The 26,467-nt window shown below is 41.7% G+C and overlaps 1 protein-coding gene across 1 annotated transcript; it reads left to right on the forward strand.

The window, feature by feature from the left end:
• The first annotated feature begins 19 nt into the window (after positions 1 to 19).
• On the forward strand, positions 20 to 16,877 carry LOC145462271 (uncharacterized). The gene is made up of 6 exons (XM_081445773.1): positions 20 to 1,608; positions 2,076 to 2,241; positions 2,841 to 2,992; positions 10,201 to 11,553; positions 11,929 to 16,128; positions 16,852 to 16,877. Exons 4-6 carry the CDS (start codon positions 10,278 to 10,280, stop codon positions 16,875 to 16,877), a joined length of 5,502 nt encoding a protein of 1,833 aa, XP_081301899.1. The 5' UTR covers positions 20 to 1,608; positions 2,076 to 2,241; positions 2,841 to 2,992; positions 10,201 to 10,277.
• Positions 16,878 to 26,467: the final 9,590 nt, after the last annotated feature.

Raw genomic sequence — 26,467 nt, forward strand, 5'->3', positions numbered from 1 at the left:
ATAGAATACAACAGAAATGAAGTGTGAACGACTACAAAACTAAAAGATAAGGCAATTTGAATTTCTTACTTGAAGTATTTTAAAATAAGCTTACAAATTTCGAACTTCCGTCGGATACTAATAACACAGGCAGAATTCAATGTGTGTATACAAAATAAAACAATATCGAAACAATGAAACCAGAACTTAAGCTTACCTTGGACTCCACAAGGAGAGAAAGCGAGTGGAAACCATCAAATTCTCCTGCCAAGAGAAAAAGCTACGAGCTTAATTTCCCCCATATGCTAAGTTAACACGATCCCACTTTCTGGCTTTCTTGTATCAATTCTTTGACCTCGCCGACCGTGCTGTTGTGACCGATACATCACCAGAGTTATAAATACCTCTACCAGCTTTCATCTACGTGTGAGCAAAAGCCGATAATCAAAAAACAACATATTTCCCAAAGAAAAACACGTGAAACGAAAATGGCCGACTTAAATCTTTAATCGGCTCGACAAACTCGTACCCAGGCTTTCCATTTTTCGGGCAAAAATTCACTCCTTTGTAGTCTTCCCTCATCAAAAACCTTCCTGACGACTGAACACTCTTGGAAAAAAAACAGTACTTAGTAGGGGAGCTAGGATAAAATTGTTTAATTCAAGTTTAATGAATAAATTAATCAGAATCGAGGGAGTGAGTGCCATTAGACTGCCTCCTAAGCTCATGGATGTTACGTCATCCATGAGCAAAAACGTGCCAAATCACTAAAGCCCTAAAAGAACTATCAAAAATTATGCTCTCCTCACACGTAATTATATGTTTCTAACTTACATTGAAAAAGCCAATGATCCCATGCACGCATCACTTACTTGCAATAATCAGCCACCCGGATTTTGATATCTGGATGTTATGCCCTGCAATTATACCGCGATGGAGCCCTTACCCTCGTTATTTTTCTCTGTAAAAAGGAAATGAACTACTTTTTGTCTGCTTTTTAATAAATAACTGTCCATTTAATTCTTGTAAAACTCAAGTCCACTCGAGCGTTTGCTCTTTGAGACACAAAGTAAAGATGGTTATGTCCCAGGTACTACTTCCCAACACAAGAGTCTACTTGTATGCTCCAGATTCCACTCGGTCTCCACAATAACAAGACCCATGTTCTTGTTAGGGGAGGGGCGGGGAATGAGTGAGTTTTGTGTATTGTTTGTTTCTTGAGCAACTTTGCAAAAGCATGTAATTCTTTCCAAAAACACAACCTCTATATTCATAACCTTATTTGTTGTATGGTTGAGGATAAGAAATTACAGAAGGAAGGAAAATTCCCAACGCGACTCTCTTAGCAGCATTTTAGCTGCTCGAGTGTAAAGGTACACCCACTTTCGATTTCATTTCCTTTTATCGAACGAACAAAAGACGAAGTCACGAGAATGACTTTTTGACCCCAGTTTTCAAATGTTTTGGGGCTTTCGACATGGTATTGGATTGCTTTCCCAGAAAAACAGGGCTGTTACTGAAGTGTTATCCCAGATCTCGCGATACTCCTCTGTAGTCTGTACAATTTTGTATTTGACTTGTCCAGTATTACACAGTTATCTTGTTTCTCCAAAGGATTGTACATCAGTGGTAAGTAAATATTGATTGCAATGTGTTGTTTATGACGTTCGATGCAGAACCACGGACTGTTGATTAAGTAACGCTCCGCGTAAGAAGTAGGCAAGCCAAATGCACAGGCGCTAAATTACAAATTATTAACTTAATTAAAATGGCGGCTGCTGATTGGTTGAAAACAAAAAAATGTCAAAAAAGTCTCCAAGAAATGAATTTTTCGCGCATTTTATTGTTAATTTTTGATCCCAGAGCCCTCTATTCTGTATATGTAGAGTTTCGTTGCCATGGGAAATGGGGAACTGGCACTAACTGAATGCAGGTCCAGCCTTCTCCACCGCCGCCATATTGGAATTTAGATTCTTGCCGACAGCTAGTTGCGTTTTTGAGCATTTCGTTTGTAGTATCCATCATATATTTTCGTATCTTCTTCGTTGCTGTCAAGTTTATCTTCAGACATGTAGCTTTTTGTATTGCATACTCAGTTGGCTGGTACACGGTTTTCTTGCAGTCATTTGTATTAACTGAAGAATAGGTGAAAGAAGGAGACGCCTAAATCTAAAGTAACAGTATTTGTACATAGGAAACAAACTAACAAGTATTCGTGACTCAAATCGCCTCATTCATCTGCAAGCTGGGACATTTTTACAGGTAATAATCAGTTACTCTGTTTTCGTGTTCGCAAGTTTCAACAGACTTGTTAAAGACTTGAGATCGTTTTTCCACTTATTGACGATTCTTGAGAAGTACCTCTATAAGGAACGACTGCTTTATTGCCAATAGTCAACACTGATCTACCTTAACCAAACCGCAGCAGACCTTGACCCGGTATTCATTTCAGTCGCCATTTTAACGGATATACAACTTAAGTTGACGCCATGACATCAGGAGAAACTTGTAGAGAAATAGTTGGTCGGGTTTGTCTAAACTCAATTACCTCTTTCGGTCGCATTTGAATATTAACTGAATCTTTTAGAAACATGCTTGGACCAGCGTTCGGGACTGCCTTCAGTTTAGTTCACAGGATATTCATTCTGATATTTATCTCTTCTTAAAGAATCAAACAAGCAAATTAGTCAAATTAAATCGACCCACTTTTTTCTCTCTGTCGTGTTGTTTCTCACCTCGTTTAGTTTAACGTTCCAGTAAGAAACTGCCCTGAAGAGGAACCGAGAGTGTTTTATCGTTTGTTGTTTATAGAGCAACTTTGCAAAAAGCATGTAATGATCTGAAATTATTCTTTCCTTCAGAAAGACGACATCTTTAGCTCTACTGAGTCATATACTGCCTTAGTGACCTTAGTTGCTATCTTGTTGAGGACGATAAATTGCCCCTGAGAAGGAAGGAACATTCCCAATGTGACTCCCTATAACGGCAAGGTTTAGCTTGATCAAGTGTGAAGGTAAATCTGCTTTCGATTTCCTTTTCTTTATCCAGCAAACAAAGACGAAGTCACGAGAATGACTTCTTGACCCCAATTTGCAGATGTTTTGGGGCTTTCGTCATGGTATTGGATTGCTTTCCCAGAAAAACAGATTTCGCGATACTCTTCTCTATTCCGTATACTTTTGTATTTGACTTGTCCATTATTACATAGACTTCTTGTTTTTCAAAAAGAATGTACATCAGTGGTAAGTAAATATTGATTGCAATGTGTTGTTTATCAGTGACGTTCGAAACAGAACCACAGACTGTTAATCAATATATGTTGTTCGCTTTACTGCGCATACGTCAGTTGGCCAGGACGTTTTCTTGCAGTCATTTGTATTAACTGAAGTATAACTGAAAGAAGAAGACGCCTGAATCAGAAGTAACAGTGTTTGTACATAGCTTAAACAAACTAACTAGTATTCCACGAAAAATGAATACGACTCAAATCGCCTCATTTATCTGCAAGCTGGGACATTTTTGCAGCTAATAATCTGTTACTCTGTTTTCGTGTTCGCAAGTTTCAAACGACACTTGTGAAGACTTGTGAACGCCTTTTCCACTTATTGACGATTCTTGAGAAGTACCGCTATTAGGAACGACTGCTTTATTGCCAATAGTCAACACTGATCTACTTCAACCAAACCGCAGCAGACCTTGACGCGGTATTTCAGTCGCCATTTTAACGGATATACAACTTAAGTTGACGCCTTGACATCAGGAGAAACTTGTCGAGAAATAGTTGGTCGGGTTTATCTAAACTCAATTACCTCTTTCGGTCGCATTTGAATATTAACTGAATCCTACACCTTTTTTTTGTGAGAAACATGCTTGGACCAGCGTTTGGGACTGCCTTCAGTTTAGTTCACAGGATATTTGTTCTGATATTTATCTCTTCTTAAAGAATCAAACAAACAAATTCTTAGTCAAATTAAATCGACCCACTTTTTTCTCTCTGTCGTGATGTTTGTCATCTCGTTTAGATTAACGTTCCAGTAAGAAATTGCCCGGAAGAGGAGCTGAGAGTGTTTTATCGTTTGTTGTTTATAAAACAACTTTGCAAAAAGTATGTAATGATCTGAAATTATTCTTTCCTTCCGAAAGACAACATCTTTAGCTGTAGTCATATAGCCTTAGTGACCTTAGTTGCTGTCTCGTTGAGGACGATAAATTGCCCCTGAGAAGGAAGGAATATTCCCAACGTGACTCCCTGTACCGGCAAGGTCTAGTTTGATCAAATGTGAAGGTAAATCTACTTTCGATTTCCCTTTCTTCATCGAGCAAACAAAGACGAAGTCACAAGAATGACTTTTTGACCCCAATTTTTAGATGGTTTGGGGCTTTTGTCGTGGTATTGGATTGCTTTCCCAGAAAAACAGATTTCGCGATACTCTTCTTTATTCTGTATACTTTTGTATTTGACTTGTCCGTTATTACATAGATTTCTTGTTTTTCCAAAGGAATGTACATCAGTGGTAAGTAAATATTGATTGCAATGTGTTGTTTATCAGCGACGTTCGAAACAGAACCACGGACTGTTGATTAATATGCTCGGTTCGCTTTACTGCACATACCTCAGTTGGCCGGGATGTTTTCTTGCAGTCATTTGTATTAACTGAAGTATAACTGAAAGAAGACGACGCCGAAATCAAAAGTAACAATGTTTGTAAATAGCTTAAACAAACTAACAAGTATTCTACCAAAAATGAATGTGACTCAAATCGCCTCATTTATCTGCAAGCTGGGATATTTTTGCAGCAATAATCTGTTACTCTGTTTTCGTGATCGCAAGTTTCAACAGACACTTGCGAAGACTTGTGAACGCTTTTTCCAATTCTTGACGATTCTTGAGAAGTAGCGCATTTGGAAACGACTGCTTTATTGCCAATAGTCAACACTGATCTACTTCAACAAACCGCAGCAGACCTTGACGCGGTCTTTCAGTCGCCATTTTATCGGATATACAACTCAAGTTGACGCCATGACATCAGGAGAAACTTGTAGCGAATTAGTTTATCTAAACTCAATTACCTCTTTCGGTCGCATTTAACTATCAACTGAATGCTACACTTATTTTTTGAGAAACGTGCTTCGACCAGCGTTCGGGACTGCTTCCGGTTTAGTTCACACGATATTTATGTTTTCTTTGCAGAAAGCATGTAATTATTCTTTCTTTCCGAAAGATACTATGTCTATTCATAGCCTTAGTTGTTGTCTCGTTCAGATATGTCCAGGATTGAACCCTAATGAGATTCAAATTCCTTATGATGAGCATCACAAAGTGTTCTCATTGGTAAAAAGTCACCAAAACACACACAATTCTGTCAAATGTGAAGTAATATGGAAATGTCAAATAACCCTGCCAAATATGAAGTACTAATTAAACAATATTTGCGTTCATTCCTGGACATAGGTGTGGTATTGGATTGATTCCCAGAGAAACAGATCTCGCGTTACTCAAAACTTATTAGACGTTTTGGTGTGTAGTATCGCTGTTATTTTTACGAGTTGTGCCGTATTTTGACGAGCCCGTAGAGCGAGTCTAACTACAAACAACGAGTAAAAGTATAAAGCGATACTACACACCAAAACATCTAATAAGAGATTTATTACCCAACTGCTGTAGTCGATAAATTTATCAATGAAAGAGGGAGAGTGTGACAGTTTTGCGTGCGCGCGCCGACCTGTACCGCAAACAGGTTTTCTACTGTACAAATAACTGTGCAATATCGCTGTATATTTGTACTGTTATTTGGACGGTATTCGCTGCAGTTGGGTAATAATCCTCTGTACTATTTATTGTTGCATTTGACATGTCCAATATTACACAGCTTTCCTGTTTCTTTAAAGCCATGTCCATTAGAGGTAAGTAAATGCGGATTGTCATGTGTTACTTATGACCTGTTCCAAACAGTATATCACACGCATACCTCTTGGCCGGAATGCTTTCTTGCACTTTCATTTATTTGTACTTAATAAACAAGCATGTGATTGCAAATGAAAGAAAAAAGTCTCTAAAGCTAAAGTAACAAGTAATCTACGAAAAATGAATTTGCTTCAAATCACTCTACTTAGCTGCAAATTGGAGATTTTCTTGCAGCTAATAATGTGTTAGTTTGTTTCGCAAGTTTCAACAAACACTAACAAAGGTTTCAAGTTCTTGACGCCAGGAGTGAATTCAACACCGATCCACCTCAACAAAACGAATATACCTTGACGAAGTACTTCAGTCCCCATTTTATTGGATAGATAGACAACTTTCGTTGGCCTCAGTTTGAAGTTTGAAACTAAATGTGCAATAAAATCCATGACATCAGGAGAAACTTGCAGACAACTAGTCGTTGAATATTAACGGAATGGAGAAACATGCTTTGACAAGTATATGGGATTGTCCACACTTTTACAAAGTTTAGCTCACAGGATATTTATCCTTTCTTAGGGGTAAAAAGACACTAATTTTCAGAAGTTTTTGGTCAGTTTAAATCACTCTGTTATTTACTTCTCTCGTGCCCTTTCACTCTCTCTTCTCTCGTGAGCCCCTGGCTCGGGAGATTGGACAACCACTCCCCACGTTGACGACTTGAAATAAAGTTACCTTACCTTACCGTACCTTACCTTACCTTCTCTTTACGTGAAAGGTGTTTAAGAAGCTAGTCTTATCTACATGTTAGAACTAGGAATTCCACCTAAAGAGAAACTTGCGGACAAATAGTCGTTGAATATTGACGGAATGGAGAAACATGCTCCGACAAGTGTTGGGGATTGCCCACACTTTCACAAAGTTTAGCTCACAGGATATTTATCCTTTCTTAGGGATAAAAAGACACTAATTTTCAGAAGTTTGTTCACCGAAGGTGATATTCTAAATAAACTAGACGTTCTAAGAGCGTTTACTTGGGCTTCGAACCGCAGCATCAAATCGTACTTTACGAAAACGCGCATTGGACACAATAAAAACAAATTAAAGAATCAGGATATTTTAGCACAAGATTTCCGCTTAGATATTTACTATTCAAGTTGTTTCAAACTTCCACTTAAATATTTACTATTCAAGAATCCTCCTAATGCAATCGCGAGTTGTAAGTTTAAACCATTTTGGTTCAAGAATGAAGCACAGCTGTCCACGCACTTATGGAGAACTTGTTTGCAAAGAATTTTCGAGGTCTTTTTACAACTTATGGCGATTACATTGTACATGCTAGCAGAAATTGTACAAAGTTCGTTTACTGGTCTTGGCGATTCGAGTAAATTGTGCAGCCAAACATCTTTGCCGTGTTGCGATCTTAAACCCTTTTCAAGAGTCATATCTCCTTTGGAGGGCATATAGATAAACTCCTTCGCGAAAACAACAGCCCTATGACAAGGCGCAAATAGCATTGCACTTAATTTGCACAAACTCTCAAGTTGTGTTTTTAGCGGATAACTTCCGAGAATTTGCCACCCTTAACGCAGTTTATGAAGAAATATTTAACCTACATATTTTTATTGAATCAACGCAGGAGTATTTTTAAAAAGGAACTCATTTATAAAGGGAGATGCGGCATTCTGTTTGGCTATTTAATTTGGTTCCATACTCGTCTAGTTCATGTCACACAACATGATTTTCTTAAGTAGTCAGATACAGTTTTCTAAAAGAATTGGCGATTGCTAAGACTGCTATTTGAACTACTAGTGAAATAAATTTGGCTAAACTATCGTCAATGCAGAGGACATTGGTTCGTCAATAATCCCACGCAATTCCCCGCACAATAGAAGTTTTAATTTTCCCGCACAATTTGCATCCAAAATCACACGTTATTTTTTTCCCTGCACCCTACTAGAAAGCGAACTAACTTGGAGGTAAGATATCTAATTCGAGTTATCGAAAGTCTTATCTTTACAAATTTGGAGATCGGCATATTTCGCACGGTGCAAGAAACAAATCGCATGTTTTTAATGAGCTACCAGTCCAAAAACGTTTTCGTATTCAGCTCGTTTATTGCAATATGATTTGTTTTACTGCAATGTTCGAAATAATAACAGCAGCAGCCACATGCAATCATTGACTGCCTATTTTGTCAGTGTTTTCGTGGTTTGAACTCATACCGCGATCGGCTCAGTTGTTATCTCACGAGAACGTTTCGAGCTTGACCTTTGCTTACCTGGCTGGCTTTCAAGCAGTATAATTCGTGGACCGATCCTTTCCGAAAACGATCGACATCTTTGTATGCGAAATGAACGTATAAGGCGCGATTCTCACCAAAACTTTCTTTGCAAAACACCGCGTTCCATCACAAAGAGCGAGCAATGTCGCGTTTCTGGTCCCCAGTTTCCATGCTCTACGCATGGAACGCCTGGTACCATGACCCCCTTGCATTTTATGACTCGGGCTTTCCTACGGAAGCCCGAGTAATTATTGGATAAAATTATATGCAAAGTATTATTAACAGATTTATAGCAACATAAATTATTCCGCGAACCGCACTCATAGTTACGCCCAATGGCACAGAAGGCTAAGTAAATGTCAATCTGTTTCGTCTGTGTCATTGCAAACGGAGTGGTCAAGAGTATTCACTGATTGTCATCTCATGTTGTACCCAATCTGCGTGCAGCCTTTCTCTTACGATTGTTTATCTCGATACCGGCGACATAGAAGAGAGGGAGTTAGGTCCAGAGACCCTTATCTTATCCCAGTGCGTTTTCGTCTTAAGTCCCTCGCCGTATATTCCCTGATTTTAGAGAGACAGCAAGCAGTCTATGTTGTACATTACCAGTGTTGTTAATTTTCTCGTCATCTTGGGTCCTTCTCGAACCAGAGCTATCAGTGAGCCATTTACTGCGCAAGACATAAAAACTCTGGGGAAACTCTACGCAAAGATAACCAAAATCTGGTCGTGTCGCCCGCAGCACATGGTGCACAATTCAAAACCAAAAATAGCACTAGATAGATTTCGATGATTTCTCGTCATTTTCGCTACACAAGTTTAATAATGCGGGGCTTTGCGTCTTAAAATTATATCTTACTGGGAGGGGGCGGGGGGGAGAGGTGATTTCGGAATTTAATGCTAGGTATCCGATTTTATCTCCCGGACGTTTTAAATTCCTCACTTTACACCCTGACTAAATCAAGCCCTACTTTTATCCCTGGGCTATTTTAAGCGTTACATGTTTGCTATCATGAATTTCTTATTATAGCTTCGGAGTGTCATAGTTTGTGAGAACAGTGAACCTTCGGACGGGAAGCCTGGTTACAGTAGTCTAGTCTCTGAATTCACCCTTCCCCGTCGGAGAAAAGAGAGAGTCGCCACTTTCCCCCATTTTTCTCATTCCTCTCCCCATCCCAAAGCCCCTTTTCCCTCCCGTCCAAAAACGACTGTGGGGAAACCATATACTGGCAGAACTTTTCAGAAACGCCCGCGTTCCTAAACGCCATTCTAAGAAGGAACGATAGAGCAACTTTTGACAAGCGTAGCCAAGTCACTATCCTGTTGAAAAACTAACGACTAGAACGCTAATCGTTGGCTGCCCCGCATGTTCAGAGCCCTTAATTTATGATGAAAAAAATCATTATTTTACTTACCTAATCGCCCAGCTAGAGTTAAATTCAGTTGCTCGAATCTCGAATCTTTCACGCGTGTAGTAAGCAGTAATCTCGCTCAGTCATGTCTGGCTAGATGTAAGCGACGGTGTTTCGGGCAGTTTCAGTGTTGTTGGTCTTCTAGCAAGCTCATTAAATTGGCTTTGGACGTAGTTTCCAACACTGTTTCTTGCTCTGAAGTCTAGCAAATGATTTGTAATTTGAACTGGCAATTAAAACACTAGTGCGCACATCAACACCACACTCTGATTGGCCTGCTTTGAGCGTGCGCGTGCGGGCGTTCCTGGACTCTATGAACTCTCTCCTCTCCTGCCTGTGTTCGATCCCTTTATAGAGCGGGAAAGGAAGAGCTGGAGTGACGCGCGAGTTGGAGTGACGGACGCGATGTGGGCGATCATCTCGCCTCGCGTGTGTCCTTTGATTCTTGCACGCGTGCGCGCCCCTCCAATTTGCGCTTCATTTCTCCTGCACCTGTTATGTAAGATAAAGAGATGTAACTCGAGTGCTTGTTCTTATTCCTTCTTTGGTAAACCACCGCATAAAGGCACTTTCCTGAAACTGGAGTTGTTCGGCTCGTATTGAGTGATGACACTTTTCTTCTACAGGGCCGAAATAATGAAGATCTGAATTAATCCTTTTAATAACCGCACTGAGATTAATTTGTCATCACAAGGCACCAGGAATGGCGCTTCAGCCGTTTACAAACGAACAGTTGAACTATTTCAAGTTTGCTTTCGTCGTCCTCAATGAATTTCCAAGAGCATTACGTCAAACGTTCAAAGCGATGTGGGACAACACCTTTGGACATCTCGCAGGTTTGCAACCCTGGGATGACTCCATTGCTGTGAGGAATATGTTCCTCGCCAAAGAAGGCAGAACAACCAAAGTTCCTACGCACCTCTCTTATGACGAATGGGATTGTACCGCGTTATTCCAGGCTACAATCTTCGCACGTTCGTTTGCTTTACCAGACAGCGCTGGACATCACAAAACACTCAGTAATCTGTTCGTAAGGCCCCGTGGATTACCTCATGGAAGTTTTCATGCTTCTGTAATAAGCCCGGGTGGAAACAATGCTGAAACTTTCGCATTGGCCATCGATCAACTAAGGCTTCTTAGAAACGCGTTTTGCCACTCTTCCAGTTCCAGGATGGGCAAACCAACATTTGACCAATACATACAGCATACTAAAGACGCGTTCGGAGCCCTTGGAGTGACGACAGGTTCTGTTGACGCCGTTGGAAGTTTGACTGAGGCAGACTTTCCTACACAAAGAGTTCGCGCTTTAGAGGATGAGATCAGAAAAGAGCTCCAGGCAGAAAATGCTTTTCTCAAAGAAGACGTGAAGGATGAGTTAGTTGGAATTAGGTCTGACATCATGCAATTGAATCAGGAACGTAAAGAACATGTAACACGGGCAGAACGAGAAAGAAAAGAGGAGATTAAGGAGCTACAGAACCAGTGGAGGGAAGGCATCAGAAAAGAACACCAGGAACAGAGAACATCTCTCAAGGAAGATGTAAAAGATGAGCTGACGAGGATAGGGTCTGATATCGTGCAATCGAGCCAGGAACTTAAAGAGGATTTAACACAAGCAGTGAGAGAAAGAAAAGAAGAGATTCAGGAACTGCGTTACCAGCTGAAGGCAGACATCAGAAAGGAGCTTCAGGCTGAGAGCGCACTTCTCCGGGAAGGCGTGAAACAAGAGTTACAGAGCATAAGGTCTGATATCGAACAATCGAACCAGGAACGTAGAGAAGATGTAACACAAGCGAGAGAGAGAAAAGAGGAGATTCAAGAGCTAAAGAACAAGTTGGAATTAAATACAAGGCAGTGCAAAGAAGAAACTTTGGCGTCTTCAGTGAAGAAGACTTCCACAGCTGATCAAGAAATCAATGACAATGTTGCCGAGTTGGAGCGAAAGTTTGATGAAGTGCTCAAGGATAGGAGATTACCAGGTAAAAACAATTGTTAGTTTGACACAAATTTTTGTTGGTATAGAGCCCTGTTAGTTGTTATTGACAATACCGAGAGAATTTTGAAATCGATTTTTCAGTTTTTGCCTACAAACAGGTCATTTATAAATGATCAGAAACTCGGACAATTTTCAAAGAATTTCGTCCAAAGAGTATACTCCTTTGCTATGCCAAAATATTTCCTAATTAAAAAAAAAGACATTTCCCTCTTACTTAAAAGCAAATTTCCAAAGCCTATCCATCGAGGGATCAATAAGTTGCATTATTGTCTAAAACTGCTACGCCTGACAATTGTGAAAATTTGCTTATAGCTGCACTTAAATTAATCTCAATATATTGTTATTCCCTTTTCGACAGAATCGAAACCCCTTCTTGGAAGATCGTGCCTTCCTTCCAAGGTGCCCAACTTCGCTGGACGTGAGAAGGAATGTGACGAGATCATTGCACACGTGACTTCAGTTTCTACTCGACTGGTGTCAGTGTGGGGCTCACCGGGATTCGGAAAAACTTCCGTTGCAATCGCAGTGGGACATGATCTCCAAGCACAAGGCCTGCCGGTATACTTCCTGTCATTGCGTGGGCTGAAGTCCAAAGGCGATTTAACATCAAAATTTCTTGGCTTGCTACGCCGGTCCACGACGCTTAAAGAAGATCATCAAGCACTAGCACAGAGTTTATCAGCAGATGATGAACTTTGCTTAATATTTGATGAGATGTCTGATCGCTGCTTTTTCATTCTTGATAATGCCGATGATTTACTTGAAAGTAGCGAACCAACCGTGAAGGAGGAGGTCATTAATCTACTTGAAGAAATTCTGAATCGCAGCGACAAAGTGACTTTCCTTCTTACCACAAGGGAATCTTTGAGGTTCTTGGATTTCCGTTTGCAGGGACACCAGGCTGTAAGAATAAGGGAACTGGATGAGTCATCTTCTCAACACCTGGTTCAAAAGTTGCTTCCAGACGCCAGTGGCTCTGACTGTGTAAAAGTTACGCACATCTGCGGGAACGTGCCCCTAGCAATGAAGCTGTTGTGTTCCTCTGTTACTGAAGACGGTTCTCAACCTGGCCCGTTTGTTGACGAGTTCATGAAGACGGCCACAGACAACATTGTGGAAATGTTAGACAACCCAGATTACCCCAGCGATCTGAGAATGAAGTCACTTTTCGACGCTTCTTTCCAAAGACTCACTACTCAAGATAAGGAAGCTCTAGTATCCTTGTGTATTCTTACCGAACAGTTTGATGTTAAGATCGCCGCAACTGTTTTGGGGATAAGAAGAACCGAAGCTTCAAAAGTGCTGCAAAGACTTCAGAAGAAATCTCTCATAGATTCTGGTTCAAACTCTGAGAAATTTACCTTTCACAAGCTTCTTCATTCATTTGTAAGTGCAAAAGGAGAACTTGAGATGAAAGAAACGGTTGTCGACTCCAAAATTCGCTTTTATGAGTTCTACATTGCCTTATTTGAGAAGCTTAACGAGAACTTCCTCACTGGATTTTCTATGCGGTCCTTTATCCAGTTCTTTGAAGACGAACAAAGTATCGTTCAAAGTCTGATTGACGGTTGTTTCTACTCCAAGACAGTTGACAGAATTTTGGAAGTTTTGGAAAAGGCAGAGTTGTTTCTTTACTTCCTTTATTTCCGGAGAAGAGCTGTGCCCGACAAGATTTACGATTCAGCAATAACGGCGGCCACTCGTCATGGTAAAGATTATTCCAACAAGGCACTGCTTGGTTCCAAAGCTTTTGGCGAAGTAATACATGCTTTACCTGGAAGAACGTTGCAGCGGCTTTCTGAAGTCGAAATCTTTCTGAAGTTGAAATCCCTTGTTCCTACCTCCGTCCATGATAACAAGCAGAGAGGAAAACTCTTGTTTTATGCAGGAATTTATCAGCTTGTTATGGGCAATGTTGAAGAAGGAGCGAAATGTTTAGAGGAAGCTGTTTCTTCACAGGGTGCAATTCCAGAATACACAATGCTAAAGCTGATTGCGTTTCAAATTCTTTCGCTGTTTTGGGGCTACAAAAATAACTCGGTACAGTCCTCTTACTTCTACATGAAAGCACTGCAAGAATGCCAAGTAGTGGGAGACAAGGACTTATTAGTGATCCCCAGAGTCGAGGGAGCAATAAAGGAAGGTGGGGAAAACGAAGCACATTCAAGAAGATGCCAAATTACTCAAAACCAGCCACTTAAACTTGAAGTTATCTTTCTCGTGAGCCAAGCAGTTATGAATTTCTCTACTACTGAAACCTATCAATGTTTTGGACTCTTGCTGTCGAGAATACTTCAACATTCTAAGACGACGTTTTCAGCAGGTGCGACTGGTTCGTTACATTATCATCACACTGGCAAACGTATTTTGCGGACGTTATGCAAACAAGAGGGCGCTGGAATCTCCATCCAAGAAATACTCGCTTTACCTGGCAGATCAGAAGAGCAAAACGAGACTGACCAAGATGGCCTCCCTTCAACACCAGAAAAACGAAACGAACACTTCCAACGCAAGTACTCAGAAGCTCTGGAGTCAAACAAGCGTGCACTTGTCATCGCGCTGAAATTGTTTAGTGAAGAGCATTCACTGACCGCTGACAGCTATCATTCATTGGGGACTACACAACACTCACTAAAAGATTATTCCTTAGCTACCGAGTCAAAGAAGCGTGCCCTCGCTATCAGGCTAAAACTGTTTGGTGAAGAACATTCAAAGACCGCTGACAGCTATCACTCATTAGGGACTACACAACACTCACTAAAAGATTATACCTCAGCTACCGAGTCAAAGAAGCGTGCACTCGCTATCAGGCTAAAACTGTTTGGTGAAGAACATCCACAGACCGCTGACAGCTATCATTCATTGGGGACTACACAACACTCACTAAAAGATTATTCCTCAGCTACCGAGTCAAAGAAGCGTGCACTCGCTATCAGGCTAAAACTGTTTGGTGAAGAACATCCACAGACCGCTGACAGCTATCATGAATTAGGGATTACACAATACTCACTAGAAGATTATTCCTCAGTTACCGAGTCAATGAAGCGTGCACTCGCTATCAGGCTAAAACTGTTTGGTGAAGAACATCCACAGACCGCTGACAGCTATCATTCATTGGGGACTACACAACACTCACTAAAAGATTATTCCTTAGCTACCGAGTCAAAGAAGCGTGCCCTCGCTATCAGGCTAAAACTGTTTGGTGAAGAACATTCAAAGACCGCTGACAGCTATCACTCATTAGGGACTACACAACACTCACTAAAAGATTATACCTCAGCTACCGAGTCAAAGAAGCGTGCACTCGCTATCAGGCTAAAACTGTTTGGTGAAGAACATCCACAGACCGCTGACAGCTATCATTCATTGGGGACTACACAACACTCACTAAAAGATTATTCCTCAGCTACCGAGTCAAAGAAGCGTGCACTCGCTATCAGGCTAAAACTGTTTGGTGAAGAACATCCACAGACCGCTGACAGCTATCATGAATTAGGGATTACACAATACTCACTAGAAGATTATTCCTCAGCTACCGAGTCAATGAAGCGTGTACTCGCTATCAGGCTAAAACTGTTTGGTGAAGAACATCCACAGACCGCTGACAGCTATCATGAATTAGGGATTACACAATACTCACTAGAAGATTATTCCTCAGCTACCGAGTCAATGAAGCGTGCACTCGCTATCAGGCTAAAACTGTTTGGTGAAGAACATCCACAGACCGCTGACAGCTATCATTCATTGGGGACTACACAACACTCACTAAAAGATTATTCCTCAGCTACCGAGTCAATGAAGCGTGCACTCGCTATCAGGCTAAAACTGTTTGGTGAAGAACATCCACAGACCGCTGACAGCTATCATGAATTAGGGATTACACAATACTCACTAGAAGATTATTCCTCAGCTACCGAGTCAATGAAGCGTGCACTCGCTATCAGGCTAAAACTGTTTGGTGAAGAACATCCACAGACCGCTGACAGCTATCATTCATTGGGGACTACACAACACTCACTAAAAGATTATTCCTCAGCTACCGAGTCAAAGAAGCGTGCACTCGCTATCAGGCTAAAACTGTTTGGTGAAGAACATCCACAGACCGCTGACAGCTATCATTCATTGGGGACTACACAACACTCACTAAAAGATTATTCCTCAGCTACCGAGTCAAAGAAGCGTGCACTCGCTATCAGGCTAAAACTGTTTGGTGAAGAACATCCACAGACCGCTGACAGCTATCATGAATTAGGGATTACACAATACTCACTAGAAGATTATTCCTCAGCTACCGAGTCAATGAAGCGTGCACTCGCTATCAGGCTAAAACTGTTTGGTGAAGAACATCCACAGACCGCTGACAGCTATCATGAATTAGGGATTACACAATACTCACTAGAAGATTATTCCTCAGCTACCGAGTCAATGAAGCGTGCACTCGCTATCAGGCTAAAACTGTTTGGTGAAGAACATCCAGAGACCGCTGACAGCTATCATGAATTAGGGATTACACAATACTCACTAGAAGATTATTCCTCAGCTACCGAGTTAATGAAGCGTGCACTCGCTATCAGGCTAAAACTGTTTGGTGAAGAACATCCACAGACCGCTGACAGCTATCATTCATTGGGGATTACACAACACTCACTAAAAGATTATTCCTCAGCTACCGAGTCAATGCAGCGTGCACTCGCTATCAGGCTAAAACTGTTTGGTGAAGAACATCCACAGACCGCTGACAACTATGATTCATTGGGGACTACACAACACTCACTAAAAGATTATACCTCAGCTACCGAGTCAATGAAGCGTGCACTCGCTATCAGGCTAAAACTGTTTGGTGAAGAACATCCAGAGACCGCTGACAGCTATCATGAATTAGGGATTACACAACGCTCACTAAAAGATTATACCTCAGCTACCGAGTCAATGAAGCGTGCACTCGCTATCAGGCTAAAACTGTTTGGTGGAGAACATCCACAGACCGCTGACAGCTATCATGAATTAGGGATTACACAACTCTCACTAAAAGATTATACCTCAGCTACCGAGTCAATGAAGCGTGCACTCGCTATCAGGCTAAAACTGTTTGGTGAAGAACATCCACAGACCGCTGACAGCTATCATTCATTGGGGACTACACAACACTCACTAAAAGATTATTCCTCAGCTACCGAGTCAAAGAAGCGTGCACTCGCTATCAGGCTAAAACTGTTTGGTGAAGAACATCCAGAGACCGCTGACAGCTATCACTCATTAGTGACTACACAACACTCACTAGAAGATTATACCTCAGGTACCCAGTAAAAATAGCGTGCACTCGCCATCAGGCTAAAACTGTTTGGTGAAGAATATCCAAAGACCGCTGACAGCTATTACTCATTAGGGATTACACAAAACTCACTAGAAGATTATTCCTCAGCTGCCGACTCAGACAAGCGTGCACTCGCTATCAGGCTAAAACTGTTTGGTGAAGAGCATCCAGAGACCGCTGACAGCTATCATTCATTAGGGATTACACAACACTCACTAAAAGATTATCCCTTAGTTTCCGAGTCACTGAAGCGTGCACTCGCTATCAGGCTAAAACTGTTTGGTGAAGAACATCCAGAGACCGCTGACAGCTATCACTCATTAGTGACTACACAACACTCACTAGAAGATTATACCTCAGGTACCCAGTGAAAATAGCGTGCACTCGCCATCAGGCTAAAACTGTTTGGTGAAGAATATCCAAAGACCGCTGACAGCTATTACTCATTAGGGATTACACAAAACTCACTAGAAGATTATTCCTCAGCTGCCGACTCAGACAAGCGTGCACTCGCTATCAGGCTAAAACTGTTTGGTGAAGAGCCTCCAGAGACCGCTGACAACTATCATTCATTAGGGATTACACAAAACTCACTAAAAGATTATCCCTTAGTTTCCGAGTCACTGAAGCGTGCACTCGCTATCAGGCTAAAACTGTTTGGTGAAGAACATCCACAGACCGCTAACACCTATTACTCATTAGGGATTACACAACACTCACTAAAAGATTATACCTCAGCTACCGAGTCAATGAAGCGTGCACTCGCTATCAGGCTATAACTGTTGGGGAAAGAACATCCAGAGACCGCTGACAGCTATCATTTATTACGGATTAAACAACACTCACTAAAAGATTATTCCTCAGCTACCGAGTCAAAGAAGCGTGCACTCGCTATCAGGCTAAAACTGTTTCGTGAAGAACATCCACAGACCGCTGACAGCTATCATGAATTAGGGATTACACAATACTCACTAGAAGATTATTCCTCAGCTACCGAGTCAATGAAGCGTGTACTCGCTATCAGGCTAAAACTGTTTGGTGAAGAACATCCACAGACCGCTGACAGCTATCATGAATTAGGGATTACACAATACTCACTAGAAGATTATTCCTCAGCTACCGAGTCAATGAAGCGTGCACTCGCTATCAGGCTAAAACTGTTTGGTGAAGAACATCCACAGACCGCTAACAGCTATTACTCATTAGGGATTACACAACACTCACTAAAAGATTATACCTCAGCTACCGAGTCAATGAAGCGTGCACTCGCTATCAGGCTATAACTGTTGGGGAAAGAACATCCAGAGACCGCTGACAGCTATCATTTATTACGGATTAAACAACACTCACTAAAAGATTATTCCTCAGCTACCGAGTCAAAGAAGCGTGCACTCGCTATCAGGCTAAAACTGTTTCGTGAAGAACATCCACAGACCGCTGACAGCTATCATGAATTAGGGATTACACAATACTCACTAGAAGATTATTCCTCAGCTACCGAGTCAATGAAGCGTGCACTCGCTATCAGGCTAAAACTGTTTTGTGAAGAACATCCAGAGACCGCTGACAGCTATCATGAATTAGGGATTACACAATACTCACTAGAAGATTATTCCTCAGCTACCGAGTCAATGAAGCGTGCACTCGCTATCAGGCTAAAACTGTTTGGTGAAGAACATCCACAGACCGCTGACAGCTATCATGAATTAGGGATTACACAATACTCACTAGAAGATTATTCCTCAGCTACCGAGTCAATGAAGCGTGCACTCGCTATCAGGCTAAAACTGTTTGGTGAAGAACATCCACAGACCGCTGACACCTATCATTCATTGGGGATTACACAACACTCACTAAAAGATCATTCCTCAGCTACCGAGTCAATGCAGCGTGCACTCGCTATCAGGCTAAAACTGTTTGGTGAAGAACATCCACAGACCGCTGACAACTATGATTCATTGGGGACTACACAACACTCACTAAAAGATTATACCTCAGCTACCGAGTCAAAGAAGCGTGCACTCGCTATCAGGCTAAAACTGTTTGGTGAAGAACATCCACAGACCGCTGACAGCTATCATGAATTAGGGATTACACAACGCTCACTAAAAGATTATACCTCAGCTACCGAGTCAATGAAGCGTGCACTCGCTATCAGGCTAAAACTGTTTGGTGGAGAACATCCAGAGACCGCTGACAGCTATCATGAATTAGGGATTACACAACACTCACTAAAAGATTATACCTCAGCTACCGAGTCAATGAAGCGTGCACTCGCTATCAGGCTAAAACTGTTTGGTGAAGAACATCCACAGACCGCTAACAGCTATTACTCATTACGGATTACACAACACTCACTAAAAGATTATACCTCAGCTACCGAGTCAATGAAGCGTGCACTCACTATCAGGCTATAACTGTTGGGGAAAGAACATCCAGAGACCGCTGACAGCTATCATTTATTACGGATTAAACAACACTCACTAAAAGATTATTCCTCAGCTACCGAGTCAAAGAAGCGTGCACTCGTTATCAGGCTAAAACTGTTTGGTGCAGAACATCCACAGACCGCTGACAGCTATCGCTCATTAGGGATTACACAACACTCACTAAAAGATTATACTTCAGCTACCGAGTCAAACAAGCGTGCACTCGCTATCAGGCTAAAACTGTTTGGTGAAGAACATCCACAGACCGCTGAAAGCTATCATTCAATAGGGATTACACAACACTCACTAAAAGATTATATCTTAGCTACCGAGTCAATGAAGCGTGCACTCGCTATCAGGCTAAAACTGTTTGGTGAAGAACATGCAAAGACCGCTGACAGCTATCATTCATTAGGGATTACACAACACTCACTAAAAGATTATTCCTCAGCTACCGAGTCAAAGAAGCGTGCACTCGCTATCAGGCTAAAACTGTTCGGTGAAGAACATCCAGAGACCGCTGACTGCTATCATTCATTACGGATTACACAACACTCAGTAAAAGATTATTCCTCAGCTACCGAGTCAAACAAGCGTGCACTCGCTATCAGGCTAAAACTGTTTGGTGAAGAACATCCACAGACCGCTGACAGCTATCATTCATTAGGGATTACACAACACTCACTAAAAGATTATTCCTCAGCTACCGAGTCAAACAAGCGTGCACTCGCTATCAGGCTAAAACTGTTCGGTGAAGAACATCCAGAGACCGCTGACCGCCATCATTCATTACGGATTACACAACACTCACTAAAAGATTATTCCTCAGCTACCGAGTCAAACAAGCGTGCACTCGCTATCAGGCTAAAACTGTTTGGTGAAGAACATCCAGAGACCGCTGACTGCTATCATTCATTAGGGATTACACAACACTCACTAAAAGATTATACCTCAGCTACCGAGTCAAAGAAGCGTGCACTCGCTATCAGGCTAAAACTGTTTGGTGAAGAACATCCACAGACCGCTGACTGCTATCATTCATTAGGGATTACACAACACTCACTAAAAGATTATACCTCAGCTACCGAGTTAAACAAGCGTGCACTCGCTATCAGGCTAAAACTGTTTGGTGAAGAACATCCACAGACCGCTGAAAGCTATCATTCAATAGGGATTACACAACACTCACTAAAAGATTATATCTTAGCTACCGAGTCAAAGAAGCGTGCACTCGCTATCAGGCTAAAACTGTTTGGTGAAGAACATGCAAAGACCGCTGACAGCTATCATTCATTAGGGATTACACAACACTCACTAAAAGATTATTCCTCAGCTACCGAGTCAAAGAAGCGTGCACTCGCTATCAGGCTAAAACTGTTCGGTGAAGAACATCCAGAGACCGCTGACTGCTATCATTCATTACGGATTACACAACACTCACTAAAAGATTATTCCTCAGCTACCGAGTCAAACAAGCGTGCACTCGCTATCAGGCTAAAACTGTTCGGTGAAGAACATCCACAGACCGCTGACTGCTATCATTCATTAGGGATTACACAACACTCACTAAAAGATTATACCTCAGCTACGGAGTAAAAGAAGCGTGCACTCGCTATCAGGCTAAAACTGTTTGGTGAAGAACATCCACAGACCGCTGACAGCTATCATGAATTAGGGATTACACAACACTCACAAGAAGATTATACCTCAGCTACCGAGTCAAACAAGCGTGCACTCGTTATCAGGCTAAAACTGTTTGGTGAAGAACATCCACAGACCGCTGACAGCTATCATTCATTAGGGATTACACAACACTCACTAAAAGATTATTCCTCAGCTACCGAGTCAAAGAAGCGTGCACTCGCTATCAGGCTAAAACTGTTTGGTGAAGAACATCCAGAGACCGCTGACCGCTATCATTCATTACGGATTACACAACACTCACTAAAAGATTATTCCTCAGCTACCGAGTCAAAGAAGCGTGCACTCGCTATCAGGCTAAAACTGTTTGGTGAAGAACATCCAGAGACCGCTGACAGCTATCATTTATTACGGATTAAACAACACTCACTAAAAGATTATTCCTCAGCTACCGAGTCAAAGAAGCGTGCACTCGTTATCAGGCTAAAACTGTTTGGTGCAGAACATCCACAGACCGCTGACAGCTATCGCTCATTAGGGATTACACAACACTCACTAAAAGATTATACTTCAGCTACCGAGTCAAACAAGCGTGCACTCGCTATCAGGCTAAAACTGTTTGGTGAAGAGCATCCAGAGACCGCTGAAAGCTATCATTCAATAGGGATTACACAACACTCACTAAAAGATTATATCTTAGCTACCGAGTCAAACAAGCGTGCACTCGCTATCAGGCTAAAACTGTTTGGTGAAGAACATCCAGAGACCGCTGACTGCTATCATTCATTACGGATTACACAACACTCACTAAAAGATTATTCCTCAGCTACCGAGTCAAAGAAGCGTGCACTCGCTATCAGGCTAAAACTGTTTGGTGAAGAACATCCACAGACCGCTGAAAGCTATCATTCATTAGGGATTACACAACACTCACTAAAAGATTATTCCTCAGCTACCGAGTCAAAGAAGCGTGCACTCGCTATCAGGCTAAAACTGTTCGGTGAAGAACATCCAGAGACCGCTGACCGCCATCATTCATTACGGATTACACAACACTCACTAAAAGATTATTCCTCAGCTACCGAGTCAAACAAGCGTGCACTCGCTATCAGGCTAAAACTGTTTGGTGAAGAACATCCAGAGACCGCTGACTGCTATCATTCATTAGGGATTACACAACACTCACTAAAAGATTATACCTCAGCTACCGAGTCAAACAAGCGTGCACTCGCTATCAGGCTAAAACTGTTTGGTGAAGAACATCCACAGACCGCTGACTGCTATCATTCATTAGGGATTACACAACACTCACTAAAAGATTATACCTCAGCTACCGAGTCAAACAAGCGTGCACTCGCTATCAGGCTAAAACTGTTTGGTGAAGAACATCCAGAGACCGCTGAAAGCTATCATTCAATAGGGATTACACAACACTCACTAAAAGATTATATCTTAGCTACCGAGTCAAAGAAGCGTGCACTCGCTATCAGGCTAAAACTGTTTGGTGAAGAACATGCAAAGACCGCTGACAGCTATCATTCATTAGGGATTACACAACACTCACTAAAAGATTATTCCTCAGCTACCGAGTCAAAGAAGCGTGCACTCGCTATCAGGCTAAAACTGTTCGGTGAAGAACATCCAGAGACCGCTGACTGCTATCATTCATTACGGATTACACAACACTCACTAAAAGATTATTCCTGAGCTACCGAGTCAAACAAGCGTGCACTCGCTATCAGGCTAAAACTGTTCGGTGAAGAACATCCACAGACCGCTGACTGCTATCATTCATTAGGGATTACACAACACTCACTAAAAGATTATACCTCAGCTACGGAGTAAAAGAAGCGTGCACTCGCTATCAGGCTAAAACTGTTTGGTGAAGAACATCCACAGACCGCTGACAGCTATCATGAATTAGGGATTACACAACACTCACAAGAAGATTATACCTCAGCTACCGAGTCAAACAAGCGTGCACTCGTTATCAGGCTAAAACTGTTTGGTGAAGAACATCCACAGACCGCTGACAGCTATCATGAATTAGGGATTACACAACACTCACTAAAAGATTATTCCTCAGCTACCGAGTCAAACAAGCGTGCACTCGTTATCAGGCTAAAACTGTTTGGTGAAGAACATCCACAGACCGCTGACAGCTATCATGAATTAGGGACTACACAACACTCACTAAAAGATTATTCCTCAGCTACCGAGTCAAACAAGCGTGCACTCGCTATCAGGCTAAAACTGTTTGGTGAAGAACATCCACAGACCGCTGACAGCTATCACTCATTAGGGATTACACAACACTCACTAAAAGATTATACCTCAGCTACGGAGTAAAAGAAGCGTGCACTCGCTATCAGGCTAAAATTGTTTAGTGAAGAACATCCACACACCGCTGACAGCTATCACTCATTAGGGATTACATAACACTCACTAGAAGATTATACCTCAGCTACGGAGTAAAAGAAGTGTGCACTCGCTATCAGGCTAAAACTGTTTGGTGAAGAACATCCAAAGACCGCTGACAGCTATCACTCATTAGGGATTACACAACACTCACTAGAAGATTATACCCCAGCTATCGAGTCAGGCAAGCGTGCACTCGCTATCAGGCTAAAACTGTTTGGTGAAGAACATCCAGAGACTGCTGACAGCTATCGCTCATTAGGGATTACACAACACTCACTAGAAGATTATACCTCAGCTACCGAGTCACTGAAGCGTGCACTCGCTATCAGCCTAAAACTGTTTGGTGAAGAACATCCGAAGACCGCTGACAGCTATCATTCATTTAACAAATAAAGAAGCCCCGACTGTGCTCTGTTCTGTTGTAAAGCACGCAGGAAGCGGTAGAGCACGAAAGAAGTGTAGGGGAAAACACGAGACATAGTCGAGTGTTTTTCCCTACTTCTTGAGTGCTCTACCGCTTCCTAAGTGCTTTACAACAGAACAGAGCACAGTCGAGGCTTCTTTATTTGTTTTATGATGAAGAATCAGATAATTTCCCCACGCATTCGGCTGAATTTTCAAACCAAACTTTATTTTCCAAACGAACAAAAGTCGCGTCAGCCGTTCACTGTTCTCTGATAAAGCACGCTAAAATAAGCCAATCACAATCCTTGTTAGAATTGTTCAAATAATTTGATTGGCTAACGAAGCGACAGCTGTCAATCACAAACTGGACTTCAGCTAAGCTTTCAGTTTCGAGAAGTTTGAGCGGCTCTCGAGAGAAGAACGATGCCTTCAAAGTTCGCTTTTAAGTTAATTTTTAAATACGGATCTCAAGGCAGGTAAAGGTTTATAGTCCAGAGGAATCCGGCCGTATTGTGGCCCATGAAAACGAGCACTTTTCCAGTGGAAATTACGAAACGCGGAGCTCAAAGCTTGTGGATGTAAATGCGAAATGCCGGGTTGAATTTGAAAGGAGCTACAGTTATTTACGGCTTGTAGCCGCATGCAGCAAGATTGCCCGAACTAGCGTAAAAGTTAGAAGAAAGATTTAACGGCTCCCACTGGTTCTACTTCGAACACAGAAGAGAATATCAGAGCAAGTTTTGCACTGACCACTCGTCGGTTTACTTCGCTGAGATGACCGGAGAACGAGCGTTACTACACTGCATGTAAGTGTTGTTTGAGCAAATGAGCATTTTTAATTGTAAATTTACAAAAATAAAGCTTCTCATCATAAACAGAGACAGTTCAATTGTTTTCTGTCGTTGTTTTACTTCTTAGTATAATTTCTGCCTTCGTAACAAAATTTATGTCTTTATTGAAGCACTGTTTAGGTTGAGAATTTGTGAATTTCGCTACAGCTGTACATGTTTTGTCGGCGGGAATCTAGCAAAACTTGTTATTTTAGTACAGTTTTAACACTACTGTTGCTAACAATGGTCTCTGTGAGCCATATTTACTGCAGAAAAATAGCTCGCTTCCAGTGCGTTTGTCTGAGTCACAGGGGATGTTTAATTTGGGTCAAATTTGTCAAAATTCCGAAGCAAAAATTTGGAAGCCAACTTACCGTCATCAACCCGTGCTCTGTTCTCTGATAAAGCACGCTGTTTCAGCCAATCAGAGCGCGCGTTATATGGAAACTTTATTATAATAGGGATTACACAACACTTACTAGTAGATTATACCTCAGCTACCGAGTCACTGAAGCGTGCACTCGCTATCAGGCGAAAACTATTTAGTGAAGAACATCAACAGACCGCTGACAGCTATCATTCATTAGGGATTACACAACACTCACTAGAAGATTATACCTCAGCTACCGAGTCAATGAAGCGTACACTCGCTATCAGGCTAAAACTGTTTGGTGAAGAACATCGAGAGACCGCTGACAGCTATCATTCATTAGGGACTAGACAACACTCACTAGAAGATACAACAACAACAACAAATTCGCAGTTAGGTAAATCGAAGTTTTGTGTGGTGTTCTGATGCACCTCCTGGAGGGGGGGGGGAACTCCCCTAGAAGAAGGATGGGGGTACTCGTCTTATCTTTTAGGGGTTAAAAAGGCTGTTCGTAAAGTTCAGCCTTAAAAGTACCCACAGCAGGAGCTTTCGCGGTATCTTTCGAACCGCAAAAAGTCAGTGTCAATTAATGTGTTGTTTTAGAATTGGTACCTCTTAGGAGTGATAACAATTTCAAGCCACGCCCACGAAACAGGAATCTGGTATCTCTTAGGGGGTCTTTTCCTATTTTCCGACGAGTACCATCGTCCTTTTTATATCGGAGTCCAGCCGGGTCCAATGTCCTAAAATATAAGTTATTTGCCATGGCCTCATATAGCTGGATTCATGGCCTAATTTGGATAAGGTAATACTTAATTCGTGTTAATGTTGGGAGAAGATTTATCGTTTTTCAGTCAATCTTGGGTTAACCATATTGTGAATTTTTGAAACTTTTAGTCAGAGCCAACAGTAGTATCTTACCTTACAAAGCATTCGAAGTTGCTTGCTCTCACTCAGATTTTATTGAAATGGAACTTTTTTTTTCGAATTTTCTTTAGCTGCGTTTCTATAATTTCCTTTGTTAGATATTCATTTTACATGGAACATTGTGCCATTGTACAAGCCTCTCTTCATAATTTCTTTGTTGGATATTCGCTTTACTCCCACGGATACGCTTGTACTGAACTTTGTACTTATGTCACGTACGCTCCTTTCAAGGGGAGTTTCTCCCTGTTGTCAGTCACTTGGTGTAACAAAGAAATACGCAGTAAGCAGAATTTTTAAGTAAGAATCACGAACTTTGAAAAGAATAATTTGTTTCCACTTGTGAGTGTATTTACTTAGCTAGCAACATAACTTGTACATTGTACCTAAGTACCTCATATAAGTAAGCTACGTCGTTAATGTTTTTTTCCCAGGGGGAACTCCCATATAAAAATTACGGGGGTGCTCGTCGTACCTATTAAGGGTCAAAAACGCGGTTTTGGTATCTCTTTAATAGGGTGTTTAGCCTCGAAACGTCCACAGCGGGAGCTTTTGTGGTACGT

The sequence above is a fragment of the Orbicella franksi genome, chromosome 12 (assembly GCF_964199315.1).
Source record: "Orbicella franksi chromosome 12, jaOrbFran1.1, whole genome shotgun sequence".
In the NCBI taxonomy this organism is placed as follows: Eukaryota; Metazoa; Cnidaria; class Anthozoa; order Scleractinia; family Merulinidae; genus Orbicella; species Orbicella franksi.

Coding starts and splice junctions, on each gene's coding strand:
- LOC145462271 (XM_081445773.1), top strand. CDS start 10,278: ATGGCGCTTCAGCCGTTTACAAACGAACAGTTGAACTATTTCAAGTTT. Junction 11,554..11,928: donor CAAGGATAGGAGATTACCAG/GTAAAAACAATT, acceptor CCTTTTCGACAG/AATCGAAACCCCTTCTTGGA. Junction 16,129..16,851: donor AGCTACCGAGTTAATGAAGC/GTGCACTCGCTA, acceptor AACACTCACTAG/AAGATTATACCTCAGGTACC.